This window comes from Ursus americanus, chromosome 12 (genome assembly GCF_024610735.1).
Source record: "Ursus americanus isolate L20-20 chromosome 12, mUrsAme1.1.p, whole genome shotgun sequence".
NCBI lineage: Eukaryota > Metazoa > Chordata > Mammalia > Carnivora > Ursidae > Ursus > Ursus americanus.
Genome location: NC_142138.1, coordinates 9,843,495 through 9,868,104, shown reverse-complemented (window position 1 = coordinate 9,868,104; position 24,610 = coordinate 9,843,495). Strand labels below are relative to the sequence as shown.

General features: G+C 35.9%; 1 protein-coding gene across 2 annotated transcripts in view; it reads right to left on the bottom strand.

Moving 5' to 3' along the window:
• The window catches only part of ZFYVE9 (zinc finger FYVE-type containing 9), a 118,913-nt gene that overhangs the window by 60,776 nt on the left and 33,527 nt on the right, over nucleotides 1-24,610 (bottom strand). Inside the window, exons 5-8 of one of the 2 annotated variants that reach the window (XM_045799543.2) lie at nucleotides 9,682-9,781; nucleotides 7,061-7,237; nucleotides 5,290-5,459; nucleotides 1,655-1,775 (exon numbers count right to left, since the gene is read on the bottom strand). In XM_045799543.2, coding sequence (XP_045655499.2) covers nucleotides 1,655-1,775; nucleotides 5,290-5,459; nucleotides 7,061-7,237; nucleotides 9,682-9,781 — 568 coding nt within the window. The remainder of the gene's footprint in view (nucleotides 1-1,654; nucleotides 1,776-5,289; nucleotides 5,460-7,060; nucleotides 7,238-9,681; nucleotides 9,782-24,610) is intronic. The other variant, XM_087865873.1, reaches the window with a different exon arrangement.

The following is a 24,610-nucleotide window of genomic DNA, read 5'->3' as shown; positions in this document are numbered from 1 at the left end:
GAAGACACAAGCATGAATTAAGACTGAAGAAATGCATGGTTTTAGTGAAAGAATCAGATCTATAAAATATCCAAATAACAGCAGGAAAAGTTAATATAGTAAAGGTCTATAAGAATTTCTATTCCGGGGCACCTGGGTGGCTCAGTCAGTTAAGCATCCAACTCCTAATTTTGGCTCAGGTCATGATATGAGATTGAGCTCCACGTTGGGCTCCACACTCAGCGTGGAGTCTACTCGAGACTCTTTCTCCTCCCTCTTCCTCCCCCTTTCCCCCCCCCCGCTAATGCATGCACATGTGCTCTCTTTCTCTCTCTAAAATAAATAAATAAAATCTTAAAAGAAAAAAAATGAATTTCTATTCAAACAGAGATGATGTAAAACACTACTACAGAGCAGCATTGGTAAGGATTCAGAGAAGAGCTTTTCATTAATCTGGATTTTGAAAGGTTGAGGAGTTCTTCAAGGAGTCTACAGTATACAAGGATATTCTAGGCAGAGGAAAGGAAGATAAGGAAAGTATTAATTACATGTCTACTTTGCACCAGACACTGTTCTTGCTATTTACTTTCAGGTATGAAATCTGATTTAATATTCACAATGACTTTCAAGTAGGTGTAATAACCTAAGATTAGGAAAGATTCAGGGAGGATAAATGACCTGCCCACTGGGTCACAGCTAGAAAATAAGGGTACTGGCATTAAAACCCAGGTTTGTCCAGTTTTGCAGTCCATTCTCTCCCGACTATTCCTCAGCAAAAGAAAAAACATGGAAGTGTGGAAAGTGAATATTCAGAAAACAGTAAATGATCTGTAGTGTGCATAAAGTACTAGGGTATTGGCCAGAAATAAAGTTAAAAGATAAGTTGAGATAAAGTTATAAGGAACATTGTATGCTAAAATAACTAATTTATACTGAAGGCATTGGGAATCCACTGAATGTTTCTAAGCCAGAGCAATACATGATAATATCTATGGTTAAAAAGATAACTGGCAACAACATGAAGGATAAAATAAAGGAGAGAAAGACTGAAGGCAAGGACACCAGGTAAAAGACTAAGACAAAACTGTGGAAAGATAACTGATAAACCATCTCCTAAAAATGTACTAATTAGATGCTGATCTGTATCTGTCAACAACAAACCTTCCACATAAAGATAAGCATTCTTTTGATTGGATAGTAATTCTACTTCTTATCAGAACTCACTAAAAATATTTTTTAACAATAAAATTGCTATTTACATTCAGGCTTTCCATTTATTGTACGTACATTTCTGAATGTATAATACACAGCAAAACAAAGTTAGATTAATGTCCTGACTGTTCAGTCAGGTGGGCCAAACCCTAGAACCATAAGCAGCTCTTCAGAGTATTATGTGCTTTGAAATATAAAGAAAAAAGTGCCAACGAACTACATTTATACTATAATTAAAAATATATCCTTCCAACAAATGAAATGACCTTATAATCTAAATACATAAATATCTACTCTGAAACCATCACTAACAGCAACCATTATTGTCATGGCACCGAGTAATTGTTTTCTCTGTTGAAGGAGGAAAAGGTGGTTATGACTCGGATTCTCTTTCCCTTAATCAGAAGGCAACATCTGGCATCCCACCATTACTATCCCTGTTTAAACACGTAAGTCCACATACCTCCTTTCACACCAGTGGAGATGAGAATGGGAGGAAGGCCATCTTCAGGAATTAGGTTCATGGCACTGCCAACAGGACTTCCAACCTGAGTTATACTCCCAGAGAACAGAGAAATATCCATCTAGGAAAAGTAAATCAGCAAAGTGAGTTTTATAGAGAGGTCAAGACTGTAGCAGAATACTACTGAGATATAAATGTGAATTTAAGTGAAAATTTGGAAATCATACTTTTAGAAAAATACCATAAGTTTCTCATTAACCTGTGGTTTCCCAAAGGCCTGGGTTTATACTATGAAAATATTTCCACCTGTAGAGTTTCTCTTTTTGGCATCACCAAATCATAATAATGAGGGAAGAGGCCTTGTAGCCTGGGTTAAAGCTTTCTCTACCCATGTTTCCTCTGCCATAAAAGAAAATATTTTTTAAAACTGCTGTGGCAACAGAAAGTTTCAATGTAATGTCAATTTCTGAAACTTTAATGCATTTGGGTCCACTTAAAGTCTCCTTTACGCTGCTTTTCAAAAATAACTTTGACAGATGCCTGAGTGATTCAGTTGGTTAAGTGTCCCTGGACTCTTGATTTTGGCTCAGGTCATGATCTCAGGGTCGTGATAGCGAGTTCTTTGTTGGGCTCCGTGCTGCACATGGAGCCTGCTTAAGATTCTCTCTCTCCCTCTCCCTCCTTCCCACCCCCACCCCGGCTTTCTCTCTAAAAAATAAATAAATAATAAAAATAAAATAAAGGTAACTCTGAGAATAGTGGTGATGGTTGTACAGCAATGTGAATGGACTTACTACTACTGGTTTGTACATTTAAAAATGATTAAAATAGCAGATTTTATGTTATGTATATTTTACCACAATGAAAAAAGGGAAAAAATTAACTGATAAAATACAGAGATTACAGGAGTGCCTGGGTGGCTCAGTCAGTTAAGCGTCTGACTCTTGATTTCAGCTCAGGTTGTGATCTCAGGGTCCTGGGTCCAGACCCCATGTTGGGCTCCACGCTCAGGAGAGAGTCTAATGGAGGATTTCTCTCTCTCTCCTTCTGCCCCTCCCCCTGCTTGTCCTCTCCCTCCCTCTCTCTCTTTCTCTAATAAATAAAACTTAAAAAAAAAATAGAGATTAAAGTCATTGTTTTCATTTACTATGCAATGAAATAAAACTTCAAGTTTATTTTTCTTTGCATTAATATGAAGATCACATTAACTACACTATTTAATAAAGTATAACACTGAAACATACATTTGGGGTAGAGCTAAATCCACTTAATTAACGATTTAATAGAATATCCTGGAAGGTATATTAAAATAATGCTCTCCTCATTATATTCTAAACTAAGCAAAAAAGAAAAAAAAAGCTTTAAAAAATGTTAAAAGTGTTTAAAAACTGTTTTTAACACATTTGTGTTAAAAAATGTTTATAGCAGCTTTATTCATAAGCGCCAAAGACTGGAAACCATCCAAATGTCCATAACAAGAATACAGATAAACTGTCATATATCCATACAATGAAACACTACCCGGCAATAAAAAATACCAACTTTAGATGTACACAACATGGATGAATCTCATAATTAGTGTAAGAAGCTAGACATAAAACATTATATACTATATGTCTCCATTTACATGGAATTAAAGAACAGAGGTGCCTGGGTGGCTCAGTCAGTTAAGTGTCTGCCTTTGGCTCAGGTCATGATCCCAGGGTCCTGGGATTGAGCCCCACGTTGTCTCTCTTCTCAGTGGGGAGGCCTGCTTCTCCCTCTCCCTCTGCCTGCCACTCCCCCTGCTTGTGCTCTCTGTCAAATAAATAAAATCTTAAAAAAAAAAAAATTTAAAAACAGTCAAAACTAACCCATGGTGATACAAATCAAAATAATGGTTATCTTAGGGGAAAAACAGGCAGGTATTGACAGAAAAAGGGCATGACGGAACCTTCTAGAGTGATGGAAATGGTCTGTATTTTTACATTGGTTGAAACCCAGTGGTGGCTGCATGGGTATGTCTATAAATTCATCAAGTTGCTTCCTAAAGATTAATGTTCCTTAAGCACTTTGCTATCTAGATTTTACACTTGAATAAAGATTAAAACTATCTTTTAAAAAATGTCCATGTCTTACTGTATTTTTGTCTATAATTTAGAACTCTTATCAGTTTTTAGTGGGTTTTTCCTAAAAATTTTGCAGTGTTTTCAATACATCATCACGTAAGAGGAGACTTGGAAATAAAATTTTTTAAAGGATTTTATTTATTTATTTGAGAGAGAGAGGATGAGAGAGAGAGAGCATGAGATGGGGGAGGGTCAGAGGGAGAAGCAGACTCCCTGCTGAGCAGGAAGCCCCATGCAGGACTCAACCTGGCAACTCCAGGATCATGACCTGAGCCGAAGGCAGTCGCCCAACCAACTGAGCCACCCAGACACTCCGGAGATTTAGAAAGTTTTATTGACATATCATTATTACCTGATTTGAAAGCCTAGTATGGGAAATAAAGTAATCTATTCTAACTTACTATTTAATGATGCATAAATCCATCTTTTAGTATCACAGAAAGTGGTCATCTGGCCTCTACTTATATATCATCTGTGAAAAGGAATTTATTTCATTCAGTGAGCACCTATTAAGTGCCATGTACTCTACTGGGCCCTAAAGATGAAAAAATATATTCTAGTCTGGCCCTAAAAAATCTGTTTTCCCACATTTTACCAGGTAAGTATTAGAGTGTTGAACAATGTTAAGAGACAGAAGTAAAATACCTAACTTGGTTTGGTTTTGCAAACTGAGCTGAACTTTGTTTCCTTGTAACATTCATTCACTAGAACTTCCTCTTGCATTCAAACAAAATTTATATTCTAAAAACCTATCAGGGGCACCTGGCTGGCTCAGTTGGTAGAGTGTGCAACTCTTGATCTCAGGGTTGTAAGTTTGAGCCCCATGTTGGGTGTAGAGATTACTTAAAAATAAAATCTTTAAAAATTTTGCATAGATACCAAAAGGTAGGGGCAGCCGGGTGGCTCAGTCGGTTAAGCGTCTGCCTTCAGCTCAGGTCATAATCTCAGGGTCCTGGAATGGGGCCCCATTTCGGATTCTGAGCTCAGCTCCCCCTGCCCCCGCCCATGCTCTCTCTTGCTATCTAAAGGAAGGAAGGAAGGAAGGAAGGAAGGAAGGAAGGAAGGAAGGAAGGAAGGAAGGGAGGAAGGGAGGGAAAGGTAGAACAGAACAAAGTAGAAATGCTCGGTTGAAGAAAAAGTAATAGAGGGAATCCTCAGCCACCTTTATATGGCCTGCCCTTCCCTAGCATGGCACTCCCAAGAGGCCACCACAGAACCTGGGGGACAGTTTGAAAACCAATGTACGAAGTGGGCAGGATTCCCTCTGCATGACCTCTAACGACAGCAGTAGCCTGAGCTCACTGAAAACAACCTTCATAAGGATCTTTCTCCTGAAAAAAACCTCCAAGTATAGAGCAAAGAAGAATTGATTTTGCCACTAGACACAAACACACATGCACTGAACTGTATGTGAAACCTATAGGGTTCCACAAAAAGGTCACTCAATTTAGAAAACGGCAAAGCAGAAGCAGCACAAGGCTGAGTAAACTAAGTACTCACTTTTAGTTGCTATTTTTGTTTTCTTACCTCTGCTGGTAGAGGACTGGTAGTTACTGGCTTAACTGGGTCATGTGACACAGCCAGGGTTCCTGCAGAGGAAGTTCCATTCACTGTTAATTTAGCTGCATCAGCAACTTCTCCATTAGGCAAGATCCCATCAGCAAACCAAACTCGCCTCTGCTCTCTGGGCTGAGCCACTTGAGGAGCCAGAAAAATAAAACAGGCATCAATGTAATATTGGTAGGGTTTCTAACATAAAGAAGAGAAGGTCACCAATTCCAGAAGTACAAAGAAATCACTGCTTAGCATCTTATAAATACAAGAACTGTAACTGTGTATGAAAGTGGTTATAAATTAATAAAATACAAATTTAAATATATTCTTTACTTCTGTAACTTAAAGATTTAAAATACTTTGCTTTAAAATACTATGTACACGTATGATTATGTCACATACTCTGTTCCATATCACTGACAAAGAAACTAAGAAAGGTGCTTTAAGTGCCTAGAAAATAAATTAATAGCAGAAAAAATATCTAGTGATAGAGATCCACATCTCCTAAAAATATGAGGTTTCCACAGGAATTAAATATCTGGGAAAGTGATATGGTATTTTTAAAGGGCAAAAGATGCCCTGAAGAATGCTGAAGAATTATTTACTAATAAAGAAAGAGTTGGCACAGATATATAAGAGAACTGGGAAGCAAACGGACCAGATCTTTGGCTGAAGTGTAACTGAAGATGAAAAAAGGACTGATCTGGCAGCAGTGCAAAAGTAGTCTGCAATACGGGGAAAGCTAGAAAACTAAGTCTGATGAAATGATCTCTTTAAATCCAGTTCTGGATTCCAAACAGCCAAAACAAAGAAAGACTAGGGAAGAACAACAAAAACGACAAATGAAGTAAAGAGAAAAAAGATTTTAAGAAAGAAAGCCTGAACTCATAAAAATACAAGGAGTATGACTAAGGGATGATCTGAAAAGAGGGGAAAATGGGGAAGAATATGACAGTATCAGAAGTCTTTGATCTTCAAAAGGGAAGGAGGGCTATTTAGCAAGGGGAAGGGAATATTACTTGACAAAAAGACATAAAATTAATGAAAGAAGATTGATTTTAATTATCAAGGGAAACTTCTTGACAAGATCATTTTAAGGAAATACATAACTGTTATTTTTACTACTGATAATCTCCTGAATTTACAAAGTGCCTTTCATCTGACAATATCATAATCCTAAAGATATAATAAACTAAAATAAGCTGAGCCTATAATTTCCTACCTATCATCTGATATAATCAGAATTAAAGTTCTGGATTTTATAAAGGTCTAAGTACCTAACAATATTTTCATATTTCTATATGGATAGATTAAAAATGAAAAGAGAAAATGGCAATGTGTTTTCAAAAAGCAATACTAGAATCGGCTGATCCAAAGAAAGAACTCTTCATTTTCAAAACTCCTACAAAGAACATTAAGGTAGGTGTGAGGCTAGAATTTTACAGACCAATCTCAAATTCCGTATCTTTTTTCAAGTATAAGCAGGGTACCACTCCATTCTTAAGTTGGAGAGGGTATTAGCGTATTTTTAGAAGTGCCTCCAAAATATCAGGCAACACAGTATTATTCTTTACTTGCCCAGAAATAGTCTTGACACATTTCTCACCTTGTTCCTTCCACTTTAATAACCACCCAAAGGGACTTATCTACAGTGCTTTAAAGACTTGTGCTGTAAAATCACATCAGCACCTTTTCAGAGGAACTTGGTGAGGAAAAAGAGAGAGAAGAGCACATGATCCCCTACCTTCTGCTCCAGGGTGCTTTAAAACTCCCACAGGTACCATCACAGTGGGAGGTGGAGAGCTCAGGGCTCCTGAGGCCTGAGCTTGCTGCAAGGGAGGGATAGTAGAACAGTATTCAGCAGGATTGTTAGGGTTAGGGCTCTGGCTTGAGGCACTCATCATGTTCTCCCAGGCTTGAGCTAAAGCAAATACAGACAATCAATGTGAATGGATTGCAAAATATGGACATCAAGACCTCCACAATATTGGATAAATAATGTAGCTCTTCCTCATTAACACTCATAGTATGTCTCTCTTCCAGCTAGTGAAGTATTAAGGATACAGGTGATTTTATTCAATAAAGGAGACCATTTAGATAACTATTTGGAAGCAACAAATAAGAATTAGGTGATAATTCTGATACAGACTGAGAGCAGACCAGTCTGAGGTTAATGACTAGGCTCCCAGCTCCTTTAAAAGAGACCATACATTCCCTTAAGAGGGAGTGAAACATCAAACTTACTAAGGATTTGCAACTGGGGTAGCATTTAGAAATGGGGGGGGGTCAGTTTAATATTCAATGCATTTAATAAAGTTCTACTGAAAATCAAAATTGGGGACTAAAATAGCATAGCTCCATTATATGATATTTTTTGTTTCATTTATAGACTTCTAGGCTCTTCTTAGTTGAGGTAAAATCTCACTTGAAAAATTCTGAAGCCTAAAGCGCAAGAGAACACATCTCGAAATTTCTGTGAATTCTGCTTTTGTGTAATCATTACCTCATGTAAAAGCATCCAGGAAAAACAACCATTTCACATCTTTGGTGTGTCTCAAAAGCACAGGACCCATTTGAACATGAAAATGTGCCAATGTCATATAAGAGCCATCAACCAATGTGAACGATCACAAATGTGTTAAGATTCTATATACTCTATAATTTTACTAACTAAATATTGACATATCAACTATTGTTTTTAAAGTAAACAGGATGAGAGAGGCTACAGAAATGAAAGGTATCAAATTTTATCTTCTAGGTTCAGGTAATACCACATGCCCAGGAATGGAAACCACCCAATTTTTTAAAGCATCTTTTAAAAACTCCCATTCAACATCAAAGAATGATCCATAAGATTATGAACATTTATTGCCTCCAAACTTCAGGACAAGTCTAAAAACAATAGCTATGTTCCTTTGAAAGCATTGGCAGAAAGAGGGGAGGAAGAGAAAAGGTGAAACGGAAAAAGGGATAGGGAACACTGAAAAGCATCAAATTAAATAAATATTCAGAGAAAGACTTCGCTAAGCCATGCGAGAGGAAAGACACTGGAAAAACCAGAAAAAGTAGATTACTTTAGGATTCCCTGGCAAGGGGAATCCTTGGCTTAATAAAAATAAGTACTCCATATGAATCCTCTGCCATTTCCTTCATCTTTAGCTATGCCAAGTTAAAAAAAAAAAAAAAAAAGGAAGCTATCAACTTGAAAGACCTCATCAAATAAAAGAGGTACAGGGTACTGTAATTAAGTATCATGCTCTTTTCTGTGGATATATGTCCGAAAATGAAAGCAGAATAAAAAATCATCAGTTGAGCAAATGAGCGAAATAACTACCATCTAAAAATTGATCCTTAAGAGTAGAGAGAATGAATTAATATTTGATCAAAATTGTAAGAATTCAGAAATGGGAGGAAATTGGGTGGATCACAGGAGATCAGAACAGATCAGTTTAACTGACATGCAGTAGGTTAATAAGCCAGCAACAGGAAAACATCACTATGAGCAACGCAGACAGACAGAGCAGGAGGGGTCTTAAGCAGATAGGTTCCGGCCTCCAGGATGCACACGACCCTGGCACAGGCAGCAGTGGTGTCCAAGTTGAACATTTTATTAGTAATTCTTCTGGCATCTGTGCAAAGATGTACTCAAAGAGAAAATACTACAGCCTGGACAATTTTGTTGTATCTCTTTAATAAATTCCTGTTTTAAAATTTTTAACTAAAATTCCCTTGGATTCATTTCCAGTCCCAAAAAAGATGAACACTGGACAAGATATATTTACCTTCTCCTGCTCATATTCTCTTACCACATAACTAAATTCAAAACGAATATCCTTATAACAAATCTAAGTAGTACTAAAGAGATAACGGATAGGAAAATGCACTCCTCTATTAGATCTTAGATGCTAAAATATTTATTTTTAACAAGATAAATGAAACAAGGTGTTAATAGGAATATATGTTAAGTTATTAAGGTATTCCCTAGAGATAGCTTCCCTTAAAAGGAAAACCTCAGCCCAATTTTAATATTTCATCATCTGAGTAGTCAATAGCCTCCCACCCCCATCCTACTTCAGTCATTTCACAGGATAAAGCCACACAACACCAGATTTCCATGTGAACCTCCATTCTTCCTGCAAAACTTACCTGACGTTAGCATTCATTTATTAAGTTAAGCACAGGAATTCTGAAATTCTACAATATTTTCAAAACATGGAAATTTAGCTCAGTATTTTTAGTTAAAGTTGTGCCTTTTTGAGAAGGTGAGCAACTTATAGAGAAAGGCAGGAAAAAACAGTTGCCTTTTCATAGGAATTCTCTTGCTTTGTCTCCATAACTGTGAATTCAAACTGTTTTAATACTTACCATTCATTAGCACTGAATGGCAGATTACACATACTCTAGCTTCCTTTCTATCCATGTATAACAGTTTACATTTCAGGCTACAGCAGGAAGCACAGAAAACCTGTAGGAAAAAGAACATACTAAATTTATTTAGAATCACAGTACAAAGGGAGCAAACCAATACTGACCAACACTGACTAACAGGAAACCATATTACTACAACACTGAAAATTTCAAAGGAAAATGCAACTGAGGAAGCTGGGCACAAGACCCAACTCAAAAGCAAGAGTGAGATGACAAGTCTGTCAGCAATAAGGAAAGTCAAAGTGTTGGCTGAAAATAAAAATCTTAGCCAAGATCACATAACAAATACACAGCAGGGGGGAAAAATGAGCTGCCTTTAGGCGAAATTCCTATACATGATATCACATAACATGGGCATTTAAAGATAGTTACAACTGTTTGGAAAGGCTAACATAGTAAGGTGAAATAAGCAAGCATTGAGAATTCCAGGTTTTACTTCTGGTTTTTACTCATCTTATGTGTGGAATAATAATCATAATAATCATTTTCACTGGTTTATTATGAAAGCCAGGAAAGATCAAAGTATACAACTCAATCCTAAAAATAAGCACAGGCCCAGCTATAGAAAATCAGAACAGGCAACCAAAAATTCACCAGGCCAATTTCCAGCACCTTATTTCTACTTTTCCAGGGTTGGTTCCTGATAATCTTACTTTCTTCTCCCTTCCACATCAGGCAATAAGAATCTCCTTAGCTCCATGTTAAGATTTATTTTCTTGAGAAGTCATTTAGTCACTTATCACAGAGAGCCCTATTCAGGCAGAAGGCTGTTGCCAGTATGGTAAATTCTACTAATGCAGTCTTTACGGTCAAAAAGTATCTATCTGACAAAGACGAATCAAGAGACGGGGTCATATAAAGACAAAGAGAGATCATCTCCTTTCCTACTAGGTATAATTAATCTATCCAGCTACTACAATTAGCAATTTACAGTCTTCATAGGCTTTATATTCTCAAAGTAACTCCCTGCAATGCAGGGGGAACAGGAAATAGATTATCCTTTTTTCTCTCAGAAGAAACTGAGTTTGGATGGTTAAATGACTTGTCCAAGTTCACAGCAAACTATGAATACAAGCTTTTTACATATACTATCTCATTTAACCTCGATGAAGGCACTCATTTACAATTAACAGAGTTAAAATAAACAAATGTTAAGTAAAATCGTTTAGCTATACAGCTAGGTTACGTAATAACTCTCCAAAGGCTCTGTTCTTCAGTACTATGTAATATTGCCTCATACTAACTCATATATGGCATTTCATTTTAATTTGAGACTTGACTTTTCTTTCTCCCACACCATGACTACATCTAGTCAGTTGCTAAGTCCTGTTGGTTCTCCCTCTTAAATGGTTCTCATAAAATACCATCGCTCCCTCTCCATCATTAATGCTGCTGCCTTTATTTAGGCTTCTATTATCTGAGGCCAAGAAGATAATCATAATCAATTATCTGTCCTCCTAATCTTCAGATATGTCTTTCTAATTCATCTTTCACACAAACAATAAATGACAGAACTTTCTAAACAGTGAATCTAATCATGTAAATCTTGAAATCTTTCAATAACCTTTCTAATCAAGACATAAAACCAAGAAGCTATCACTCACTCATTTATGCTACAAATATTTGAGCCCCAACTATGTGCTGGGCAGCACGCTACCCTACTAGATGTAGCAGTGAACAAAATAGATATGACCTTTGCTTTCATGAAATTCATAGTCTACAGAGGTTAGAATCTGAAATTAAATAATCACACAATTGAATATAAAATTACTTGCTTCAAAAGAAGTACATGATAAAATAAGATGTAATCTAGGCCTTACCTCAACTGGCAGGGTCAAGGGAGGTTTTATTTAGAAAATGAGAGAGAGAAAATCTGAGGTAAAAGTTTTTCATGCATAAAATGGTAACAAGGAGAGAGACAATAATAAGCAGAGGAAACAGTAAGTGCACAGGTCCCATTAGGGGAAGAAAACATGGCTCCATTAAAGAACTAAAAATAGTTAATGTGGCTAGAGGCCCTTGGGTTAAGGGAGACACAGAATAAGATGAGGCCAGACAAGACAAATACCATACAATTTCACTCATCTGTGGAATCCAAGAAACAAAACAAATGAACAAAGAAACAAAGAGAAAAACAAAAAAATAGACTCAAATACAGAGAAGTGGTGGTTGCCAGAGGGGAAGTGAGTGGGGGGGATGGGTGAAATAGATAAAGGGGATTAAGAGGTACAATTGTAGTTATAAAATAAGTCATAGAGATGAAAAGTAGAGCATAGGCGATACAGTCATTAAGAGTAACGTACAGAACTATTCAATCATTATGTTGTACAAATGGAAATATAACACTGTATATTAACTATACTTCAATTAAAAAAAGATGGCAAACCAGGCAAAGGTTCTATAGGTTGTATTAATAATTTTGTTTTTTTAATAGAGCAATGGGAAATCACTTAAATATTTTAATCAAAAAGAAAGATATGATCACACCTGCATGGCTACAGTGTAGAGAAAAAAGAATGAATCTGGGATTATTCAACATACAGAACTCAATTAATGTAACACACATTAACAGAATGAAAGAAAAAACCCATATAGTCATCTCAAAGCAGAAAAAGCATTTGACAAATGCAACACCCTTTCACAATAAAAACAGTCAAAAAACTAGAAACAGAAGGGAACTACCAGAACATTATAAAAGCTATATACAAAATATCCATAGCAATTACCATACTCAATGGTGAAAAACTGAAAGCTTTTCCTCTAAGTTCAGAAATGAGGCAAGGATGCCTGCTTTCACCTCCTCTACTCAACATTGGTATTGGAATTTCCAGCCAAAGTAATTAGGCAAGAAAAAGTAGTAAAAGGCATCCAAATTGGAAAGAAGTAAAATTATCTCTGTTTGCGGATGATATGAACATATATACAGAAAACCCTAAATATTCCACATAAAAAAACTACTAACTTATAAATGAATTCAGTGAAGTTGCAGGATACAAAGTCAACACACAAGTATCAGTTGCATTTCTATACACTAAAAATGAACAATCTGAAAAGGAAATTACAAAACATTCCATTTACAGTAACATCAAAAAGAATAAAATAGACTACATAAAATATCTGTGTTATATATAATGATCAAAGGGCTAAGATCCCTAACATATAGGAAGCTTCAGTGAACTAATAAGAAAAATACAAATACCTCTAAAGAAGATAAGCAAGAACTCACACAGCTAAATCTATAGAAAAATAAATAAAATGACTAAAGATACACTATGTATCACTTGTGACAAAATAAAAATTAAAAGAATGAGATACTCTTTTTCTATTGTACAAAGATTTTTTAAAAAACTGATATTATCCAATGGTGGTGAGGGTATAGAGAAAAGAGAAACTTTCTCTCATATCCTCCTGGTAGTAGTATAAGCTGGTAGATTAATTTAGCAATATCTTTTAAATTTTTAAATGTTTATTCCCTTTGATTTAGCACATGCAATTTTTAAAAATTTTATTTTTTATTTTCATTTTTTTAGAGGGGGGAGGGGCAAAGGGAGAGAATCTCAAGCAGCCTCAACACCCAGCATGGAGCACAGTGCAGGGCTCTATCTCATGTCCCCAAGATCATAACCTGAGTCAAAATCAAGAGTCAAACGCTTAACCGATTGAACCACACAGGCACCCCAGCACATGCAAATTGAAAGATTTATCATACAAAAAAAAAAAAAAAAATCCAAATGTGTGATGAGATGTATACAAGAATTAGTTCTGTACAGTTCGTAATAGTCAAAAGTTGTGGACAACAAAAATGTTCATCAGTACAGAAATGGTTAATTAAACCACAGTATAACCATTAAATGGAATGCTGTTAGCCTGTAAAAAGAATGAGATAGTTCTATATGTAGTTACTCACATGGAAAAGAAAAGTAAAATAATCAAGTTGGAGGATAAGAATTGGACTTTTTACTTTATATTATTATTTTTTTTTTTTTTGGTGTTGGACTGGGATATTTTAATTTTATTTTGAGTAGAACCTTTTCCGTATTCTAAGAGGAAAACAGAATTAAAAGGAATATTAGTTGGGTTTTAAATCATCTCTCCCCCAAATACATATATTGAAGTCTTAACCCTCCAGAATGTGACTCATTTGGAAAGAGGTTCTTTACAGAGGTAATCAAGTTAAAATGAGGTCATTAAGGTAGGCTCCTAATCCAATATAACTGGTGACCTTATAAAAGGGGAAATATGGACACAATATGCAGAGAATACAATGTGAACATAAAAATGACCACCTACAAGCCAAGGAGAAAGACACAGACTAGATCCTTCCCTCACAACCCCTAGAAGGAACCAACCCTGTCACCACCTCAATCTCTGACTTCTAACCTCTGGAATTGTGACACAATAAATTTCTATTGTTTAAGCCACCAGTTGGTGGTACTTTATTTTAAAGATTTTATTTATTTATTTGAGAGAGCGAGTGCAAGTGGGGGAAGGAGCAGAGGGAGAGGGACAAGCAGACTCTGTGCTGAGTTTGGAGCCTGACTCGGTGCTCGATCTCACCACCCTGCCATCATGACCTGAGCTGAAATCAAGAGACGGAAGCCCAACTGACTGAGCCACCAGGTGCCCCTAGTGTTACTTTATTACGGACAGTCCTAGCAAACTAATACAGTTGGGAATTTTTGAAGTAAACGACTTGCTTTGGGTAAAAAAATGCTCAAGAAAGAATGAAAAAAAAAAAAAAAACCACCCCACAAAGATATCCTTTTGTAAAAGCAAGCTAGGAGGCAGCATTATGCAGTTAAACAGAAGGACCTAAGCCTACCCATCCTTCCCAATATTGCCATGAGCCTAACAATAGTGTGGAGGGGGATCTTTTATGACTCCAAGGAAATTAGAGCACAAAAGTTAGAAAAGTGGATGACTTGCCAAGAAACTACCTACAATGGCAAGAAAATGGGAATCAGGCAAAGGGATACATTTCTGTGGGATCACCCATGCCAGAGAACTACATGGGATCAAATGTAACAGACACGACAAAACCACCACAGGACAGTGCCTGTGACTGACACAGATGGTGTACCACAACATAAAATAGAAGATTGACCCGGAAATGCTGGCTCTCATTCTCAAAAGACAAAGACTATCATGTAATAATCTCCTCAGTTCATTAGAATTAGAACCATGGAACAGACAGGCAGAATCTAAGAGATCTGAACCAACTGAGAATAGGTTAATAATCTTGGGATTTAAAATTACTGGATAATACTAAAGTTGCCTGACAAGAGCTAGATGAAGTTGTTTATCATGAATCAGGTTAGTCAGTGTTTCTCAACAAGGGCATTCTTGGCATTTGGGACAGCCAATTCTTCACTGCACAGCGCTCTTCTGCTTAACACAGGACGTTTAGCAGCCCAAGTCCCAGATTACTAACCTTCAGTAGCAACCCCAGTCACTGTGACAAAAACATCCCACCTCACACTACAAACATTATCTAAGTTCTCATCTAACCTTCCCCAGTTCTCTGAGCTACAGAGTCAAAAAGTCATGTCTAGAAATAGAGAATTACATATTTACACATACAAACTTACTACGCTACCAAAATATCATACCATACACTTTTATTATCACAACTAACACAATCTACTACAATCTATTACATTTATTTAACTTATTCTCCATTTTCCCAAGCTAGGGTGTAAACTTCATGAATAACTGAAGTATTTTAATACTGATATCACAATGCCTGAAATAAAATAAGTGCTTAACAAATGTTTATTGCTTCCTTGATAACTAAAGTTATTGCACACATGAATATATGAGCAGAGAAACAAACATTAATGTGGATTTATCTGGGAAGGGCTATATCATAGATACATTTGTCTTTGTAGAGACAATTTATGACAATATATAATACATATGCTATTCAATGTTCCAGCTAAGTACTGGTTAAAATCTTCCATTTGTGTGTTTTTGGTCTTTTTACTGAGGTCAGCTCATTTTGTTATTTACATATATTAAGGTTTATTCTTTGTAATGTAAATTTTTTTTAATTGAGATATAGCTGACAAACATTATATTAGTTTCAGGTGTACAACATAACGAACGACTCACTATTTGTATATATTGCAAAATGATCACCACAATACAGTCTAGTTAACATATGCCATCATACGTAGTTACAGAATTTTTCTTATGACAACTTTTAAGATTCAATCTCTTAGCAAACTTTAAACATGCAATACAGTATTATTAACTATAGTTGCTATGCTGTGCATTACATCCCCATGACTTTTTTTATAACTGGAAGTCAGTACCTTTTGACTCCCTTCACCCATTTTGCCATTTTAACCTACCCCTACCCTTACTACCTCCCTGCCTCTATCTATGAGCCTAGAGCTTGGGGGGTTTGGGGTTTTTTGTTTATTTTTAGATTCCACATATAAGAGAGATCTTAAGGTATTTGTTTATCTCTGACCATTGGTGTGTTTACATGTAATTTTCTTTAATGTGCCATTTCTGGATTTCAATTCAACTTTATCATTCACTGGCCAAATGACTTTATGGGAATAATTTAAACTCTGCAAGCCTCATTTTTTTCCTCATATGTAAAAATAAAATGTTAACAGTCTCCTTGTAAAGCTTTTATGAGGATTAAATGAGATAATACATGGAAAATGTAGTACATAGTAGGGACTGCGTGAATGATGGTGCCTTTCTTATTTCCCTTTTCTTTACTTTCACTACTTCCCACTCATGGCTTTCCACATAACAAATCCTATTGCCAAATTTATAAACAAGTTTCATACTCAAGTACCATGTGTGCCTATTTATGCCCCCTTACAGTGAGAATAACACTTAGTCCTTTAAAATTCTTGAAAATTCAAATCATTAAATGTTCACTTAATTCTTCCCAACTTAGAAAGCAGAAAAAGTGATATCCCAGATCTTCAAAAAAATACTATAATTATGACAAAAAATAACTGCCTTGCAAGAACAAAAAACAGGAAAGTGCTTGTAAATGACCAATATCCAGCTATTCACAAAGACCAGTGACAATAACAACTTGTAAAAATTCTTAAGTGCAGAAGAGTACTCTACCCTGGCGTTTAGCAAATACCAAAACCAATGTAGTAAAAGCTAAAGCAGTTCTGATTCCAACTCTGCCTCTAACCAAACACCTGTTCCAACTTGTCTGTTATTAACTGAAAACAAGAAAAATTATTAGTCATTTTAAGAGTACACCACAGGAAGGGCTACAAAAGGTCTCTAATTCAACCTTGCAATTTTAATTTCCAATCCAGGTTATACAGACAGACACAACACCAGAATTATAAGAAAACAAATTTGACAAAAAACCTTAAACTTGTCTGAAGTTACCAGACCCATTTCCTCTAACATGCTATAAATTAATTTTTATGTCCTGTTATTATTTTTTAAATAACGCACATTGTGTTTTAAGTTTTATGTGAGCCTGCTTCTTCCTCTCCCACTCCCCCTGCTTGTGTTCCCTCTCTCGCTGGCTGTCTCTATGTCTGTCAAATAAATAATAAAAAAAAAAATCTTAAAAAAAAAAGTGCTATTTTGTAAAAGGCAAGCAATTAAAATATGTACCTTTTTTTAAAACCACATTCTGGCCATTCTGCATTTTTAAAACTTTTTATTACAAAAATTTTCAATAATACAAAAACAGACATAACAGCATAAAAAACCCCTAAGTGCACAGTGCCCAGGTGAAACAATTATTAAAGCAAATCCTCACCTACTTCTCCCTCATTTAATAATCTTGAAGTAAATCTCAGATATCATTTCATCTTTAAATATTTCAATATATATCTCTGAAACACAGGGACTATTTTAATATAATAGTACCATATCTTAAAATTAAGATTTCTTAAAATTAATAATTTCTTAATACCAAATATTGAAACAATATTAACATTTTTTAATAGACTTTTTTTTTAATAGACTCCCTTTATTACAGCAGTTTTGGGTTCACAAAAAAATGAAGCAGACATTATAGGGCATTCCATATACCCCTCCCCAACATATGCCTAGTCTCTGTCATTATCAACATCACTCATTCTAGTTTCCTAAGGTGGAACCTTAGATGACTGACTTTAGATCTTTCCTTTCTAATTTACGCATTTAATGCTGCATTATTATTGTATATTTTTAAGTTTTATTTTATTTAGTCTTTTAATGTTATGCTTGAAGCAGAAATTGAAGAGGTCCATATGCTATGATTAGTGAATGTCTCAAGTCTCTTTTATTATATAAATTCTCCTTCAAAAATATTTTTTTGAAAGAACTGAGTCATTTGTCCTGTACTTTCCCACAAAATGGATTTCTTTGATTGCCTTCTTGTGGTGATGTTTTTTAATGCATTTCTCTAACTCTCTATTTCCTATAAATTGACTGCTAGATCTAGAAATTAATCAGATTTGTATACGCTTTTTCTGGGAAGACTATGTCATAGATGCTGAATTTTTTTTTAAGATTTTATTTACCTATTTGACAGAGAGAGAGAAAGACAGTGAGAGAGGGAACACAAGCAGGGGGAGTGTGAGAGAAGAAGCAGGCTTCCCACTGAGCAGGGAGCCTGACACAGGGCTCGACCCCAGGACCCTGGGATCATGACCTGAAGCAAAGGCAGACGCCTAACCATGGAGCCACCCAGGCACCACCATTTTGAATTATTTTTAATCGAACCAATACTAAGAACCACTATTAAGAATTAAAAACAGGGGTGCCTGGGTGGCTCAGTCGGTTAAGCGTCTGCCTTCAGCTCAGGTCATGATCCCCGGGTCCTGGGATGGAGCCACAGGGCAGGCTCTCTGCTCAGCAGGGAGCCTGCTTCTCCCTCTCCCTCTGCCTGCTGCTCCCCCCCCCTTGTGCTCTCTCTCTGCCAAATAAAAAAAAAAAAGGAAAAAAAAAAAGAATTAAAAACAAAAAGACAAAGAGAACAATTACCCAGAATTCCACCAATTAAAATTACTTGTTTTGAATTTTACGTGTTCACTTTATGTATGCTTTTATGCCAAGAATAACTTTTGTAATTATAAACAAAGCATAACTATGAATTTGCATTTTATTTTATCCATGTATCATCACAGATATTTTCCATACTGCCTTTTAATTATTTTTAATGGTCAAATCAAATGTATATATATTTAATTTATCACTATCCAATTTTGGACAGAAATTGTTTCAAATGTACTTGATATTTAAAATAACACTAGGGGCACCTGGGTGGCTCAGTTGGTTAAATGTCCAATTCTTGATCTCAATTCAGATCTTGATCTCAGAGTTGTGATTTCAGGCCCCATGCTGGGCTCCATGCTAGCATGGAAAAAATGCCCTATGAGCTTAATAAATTAGTTAAATAAAGTAACACTAAAATGAACATCTTTTGTCTTACAAGAGGTCTTGCTCTTAAGGAATTATTTTCCCCAAATGGAATTATTAGCTCCAAGAATTGATACATATGGCATTTTAAATGTATAAACTTGCTTATTTTAACTTAACATCACCTGCATTGAGTATTATCAATGCTTTCTATTTTTCCCTGTATAAGTATCAAATTTTCATCTCTACCTCTTAATAACCAATAAATTTAAAAATTTCTCTACTGTCTACTAACCCACTTAAAACTCTTTTGCCCGTTTATATATTGAAAATGTGATGGTTTTAACAAAAGACACTTTTGTCATTTGACATTCTGTAACCAACTTCGATTTGTTCTATTAAAGGAAGCCATTTAAGACTCAATATCCTACTCTACATTTTTCAAATAATTTTCTTCTGGCTTAAAAAAAATTGTGACTGAGGTGTCTGGCTGGTTCAGTTGGTAGAGCAATAAACTCCTGGATCTCAGGGTCATGAGTCTGAATACCATGTTAAGTGTAGAGATTACTCAAAAAAAAAATTGTGACAGGGCACCTGAGTGGCACAGCTGGTTAAGCATCTGACTCTTGGTTTCCGCTCAGGTTGTGATCTCAACGTTGTGAGATTGAGACTATGCTGGGCTCAGTGCAGAGTCTCCTTAAGACTCTCTCTTCCTCTCTCCCTTCACCCCACCCCCACCCCGTGACAACTTGTGTGTCCCCTTTCTCTCTCTCTCTCTAAAATAAATAAATCAATCTTTGGGGAAAAACTGTACCAACCAAGATGAAATGAACAAATTCCTAAAAATACAAAACTTGCCATGTCTGCATCAGGGAGAAATAGAAAATCAAAATACATCTACAACTAGTAAGGAGACTGAACCAATAATCAACCTCTCAACAAAAAAAACTCCAAATAAAATGGCCTCATTGGTAAATTTTACCAAACATTTAAAGAACACCAATACTTCTCAAACTCTTCCCAAAAACTGAAAAGGAAAGAACCCTCCCTAACTTTCTATGAGGCCAGCATTACCCTGATATGAAACCCAAACAAATGCACTACAAGAAAACTATGGACCAATATCCCTTATGAACACTGATGCAAAAAATATCCTCAATAAAATACTAGCAAACCAAATTCAGCAGCACATTAAAAGGATTATGATCAAGTGGGATTTATTCCTTGAATGTAAGGATGGTTCAACATAGGAAAATCAATCAATGTAAGACACAACATTAATAGAAGGGGCAAATAAATCTACATGATCACTGATAGAGAAAAAGAATTTAACAAAATTCAACACCTTTACATGATAAAAACATGCAGCAAACTTAGAAGGAAATAACCTCAACATAAAAGGCCACATATAAAAAATTCACCGCTAACATACCTAACAGTGAAAGACTGAAAGCTTTTTCTCTACGATAGGAACAAGACAAAAATGTACAATTTTACCACTTATATTCAAGCTTAGTATGTGAAGTTTAGCCAGAGCAATTAGGCGAGGAAAACAAATAGGCATTCAAACTGGAAATGAAGAAGTAAAATTATCTGTTTACAGATGGCATAATCCTGTATTTAAAAAATCCTAAAGATTCCACACACAAAACTGTAAAAACTAATAAATTCAACAAGTTTGCATGATATAAAGTAAACCCAAAAAAATGAGCTGTATTTCTTTTTTCTTTTTTTAAGATTTATTTATTTGAGAAAGAGAGAGCACATGGCGGTGGGGGGGGGTATAAGGGTGAGGGTGTAGAATCTCAAGCAGACTCCCTGCGGAGTGCAGCCAGACTTGGGGCTTGATCCCACAACCCTGAGATAAAGACCCCATCCAAAACCAAGTCAGATGCTCAACTGACTGAGCCAGGCACCCCCAAAAATCAGCTGTATTTCTATACACTAATGATGAACAAGTCAAAAATGAAATTAAGAAAATGATTCCATTTACAGTACCATCAAGAAGAATAAAATACTTACGAATTAACTTAACCAAGGAGGTAAGGGACTTGTATACTGAAAATAACAAAAAATTGCTGAAAAAGTTAAAGATATGAATATGTAAAAAGACAATTCATGAATTGGAAGACATTATTGTTAAGATGTCCATACTATGCGGGAAGCCTTGGTGGCTCATTTGGTTGAGCAACTAACTCCTGGTTTCAGCTCAGGTCATGATCTCAGGTCATGATTCCAGCCTTGAGTTGGGCTTGCACTCAGCGTACAGCCTGCTGGAGATTCTCTCCCTCTCCTTCTCCTGCCCCCTGCTCCTCCCCACACTCACTCGTGCACTCACTCTCAAATAAATAAATAAATAAATAAATCCTTAAAAGCTATCCATATTATCCAAAGTTTTCCAAACAGATTCAATGTTATCTCTATCAAAACCCCATGATGATCTTCACAGAAATAAAAAAATCCATTCTTAAATTAATACGGAATCTCAAGGGATCCCAAAGAGCCAAAATAATCTTGACAAAGAACAAAGTTGGAAGATTCTCACTTTAAGGTTTCAAAATTTACTACAAAGCTACAATAATCAAAACAGTATGATATTAGCATAAACGCAGACATCGAGAACAATGGAATAGAACAGTGAACCCAGAAATACACTCTCACAAATATATAGTCAAATGATTTTGACATGGGTGTAAGTTCAATGGGCAAAGCACAGTGTTTTGAATAAATGGTGCTGGGGAAACTAGATAACCACATTCAAAAGAATGAAACTGGACTCTTAATATACAAAAATTAACTCAAAGTGGATCAAAAAACTAAATGTAAGTGCTAAAACTAAACACTCTTAGAAGAAAATACAGGGGAATAGCTTCATGACATTTAGTTTGGCAATGATTTCTTGGATATGATACAAAAAGCACAGGCAACAAAAGAAAAAAACAGGTTAAACATCAAAATTTAAAACTTTGTTGCATCAAGTAGCACTATCAACAGAGTAAAAAGGTAACTTATGAAATGAAAGAAAAGATTTGCAAATCAGCTGATAGAGAACTGATATCCAAAATATACAGAGAACTCTACAACTCAATAACAAAAAGCACTTTATAAAGAAACTATAGCCAATTTTCCATAAAGACATAATTAAAATAATAAGTTACCATTTAATGATCATCCACTACATATAGTGCTAGGTAACGTATTTATTACTTCTAATACTCATAATTAATTCATTCAGCAGATCTTTATTATGCAATTGTCCAAATTAAGTATTATCATCTTTATTTTACAGATGATCAAAGTGCCTTACCTGAGATCATAAAGAAGCTAGCAAATGGCTATAAAGTTATTCTGAATCTAGATGTTGAGAAATATTGATCTCTTCTGCTCTTTATAATGTTCTTAATACATTTCAACAAACTTTCAGTGTGAGAAATTACTACTTCTCTGCCTCTGAAGGAGTACAACCAGTGGTCATGTTTTAATACCAGAGAATAAAACAAACCTTGAAAAAATTGATCTCAAGTTATAAACGAACAGATTATCTTTTCCTTTAAAGATTTCATTTATTTATTTCAAAGAGACAGAGAGTGAGACAGAGAGAGCACGAGAGATGGGAGGGGCAGAGGGAGAAGCAGACTCCCCAGTAAGCAGGAAGCCCCATGGGGGACCTGAGCCCAGGACCCTGGGCTTATGACCTGAGCCGAAGTCAGATGCTTAATCGACTGAGCCACTCAGGTGCCCACCAGCAGATTATCTTAATGTGCTTTTTACTCAGAGTCTTACAAAGATTATTCTGTACTCACTACCAAAATTCTCAAATGTTACACAAAACTGACTGTAACTCAAGTTATTCAAAAGTGAATTGTGAGTAATTTAACATGCAACTTTTTTAAAATAAGAAATTGCCATGTAATAAAATAAGTACCAGATATTTATCCACTTTCTTTCTGAAATAAATATATTTGCTTTCAAAACATGGTATAAATACATTCCTCTAAGAAATGCTAAGAAAACAATATAAAAATCACCATAAAACCTACTGAGTTGTACCATTTTTATCCTGTCAACTATATTTAAAGGAAAAGAGCATGAGTTAAAAACAAAACAAAACAAAACAAAAAAACACAAAAAAACACTGGTTCCTAGTTCCACTATTTCAGTTTCTTCAACTGGAAAATAGGAATAATACACCTTTCACATGGGCTTTTGAGGAAGACGATAACTTACAGAGTATGTACCAAAGGTTTAGGTGCCTTCTGTTTCCCTCTCAGCTGGCTGCTTAGGAGCTCTGAGGTCCTAAGTCCAAGTGGTGCTACAGTAGCTCTACGTTAAGGACCTCAATTTTATCACTCCCTTATTGTTTGTTTTTCCCTGAAACCACTGCATATTGCTCTGAAGTGTGGGCTCTACAAGTCAAAGAGCCTAAGTTTGAATCCTAACTCCACTTACTGGCTGTGTGATTCTGAACAAGTTACTTAATTTTTGTAGGCTTATTTCATCCTTTGTAAAATGTGGATTATAACCCTAGCTACCTTACAGTGTTATGTATATTAAATAAGATAACATAAGCAGCATTTAGAAAAGTGCCTGGTTCACAGTCAAAACTCAATAAATATTAGGCATCTCATTCTCACCACTACTACCACCGCCATCATCGTCTATCTGCTTCCCACCATAAAGCATGTGCTGCTTTGTAACTGTTTTATTATCTATTGCATATAAGTTTTGACACCTATGGAAGCATGAGCAGTATGTTTTAATAGGGTAGCCATTCTCCTTTTTTCTTTCATCTCTTTGGCTGAAAACAGAACACTAAGCAATAAATAAATGCTTGTGAATGAATCAATGAAGTGGAAATGGATAGAGGGATGGCAGCATAGATTGGCCCTATAGAACTTTTCATGCTTCTCCAATAACTGCTTATATTGCAAAGATAACATAACAAGCTCACAATGTCTCCAAAGACGAATACCTTATCCCATGAAGTCAGGACTGCATTAGTATAAAAGGACTGAAAAACTGACAGTCTCACAGGGCTACCAAAATTTCGATTCTCTAACTAGGTTTTACTCTCCTACTCAAAGGTAACTATCTAGCCCCTCTCAAACCTTCCTCACCTACTTCACCTCTTTCAGTGTTTGTATTTTCTATATGAAGCGTGAGCCAAGCAGATGTAAATGTCTTCATGCTCTCACCAATAAATCCATAATCCTACCTTTATCTGTCCTCAACTTCTCTTCCTTTCCCCTGTTGAAGACCAAACCCTCAACATGTGTGTAGATCCCATCCCTTTGGCCTTCTCAAGGATTTTGCTCTTCCTTTGATCAATCCCCTTTTTTCCCCAAAAAAAATCTGTCTAGAGGATCATTCATTACATTACATAAATACAACAGTAAGTATTTCCCATCCTTTAAAAAATTCATCTACAGGGACACCTGGGTGGCTCAGTCGGTTAAGCGTTAAGCGTCTGCCTTGGGCTAAAGGGTCCTAAGATCGAGTCCTACATTGGGCTCCTTCCCTG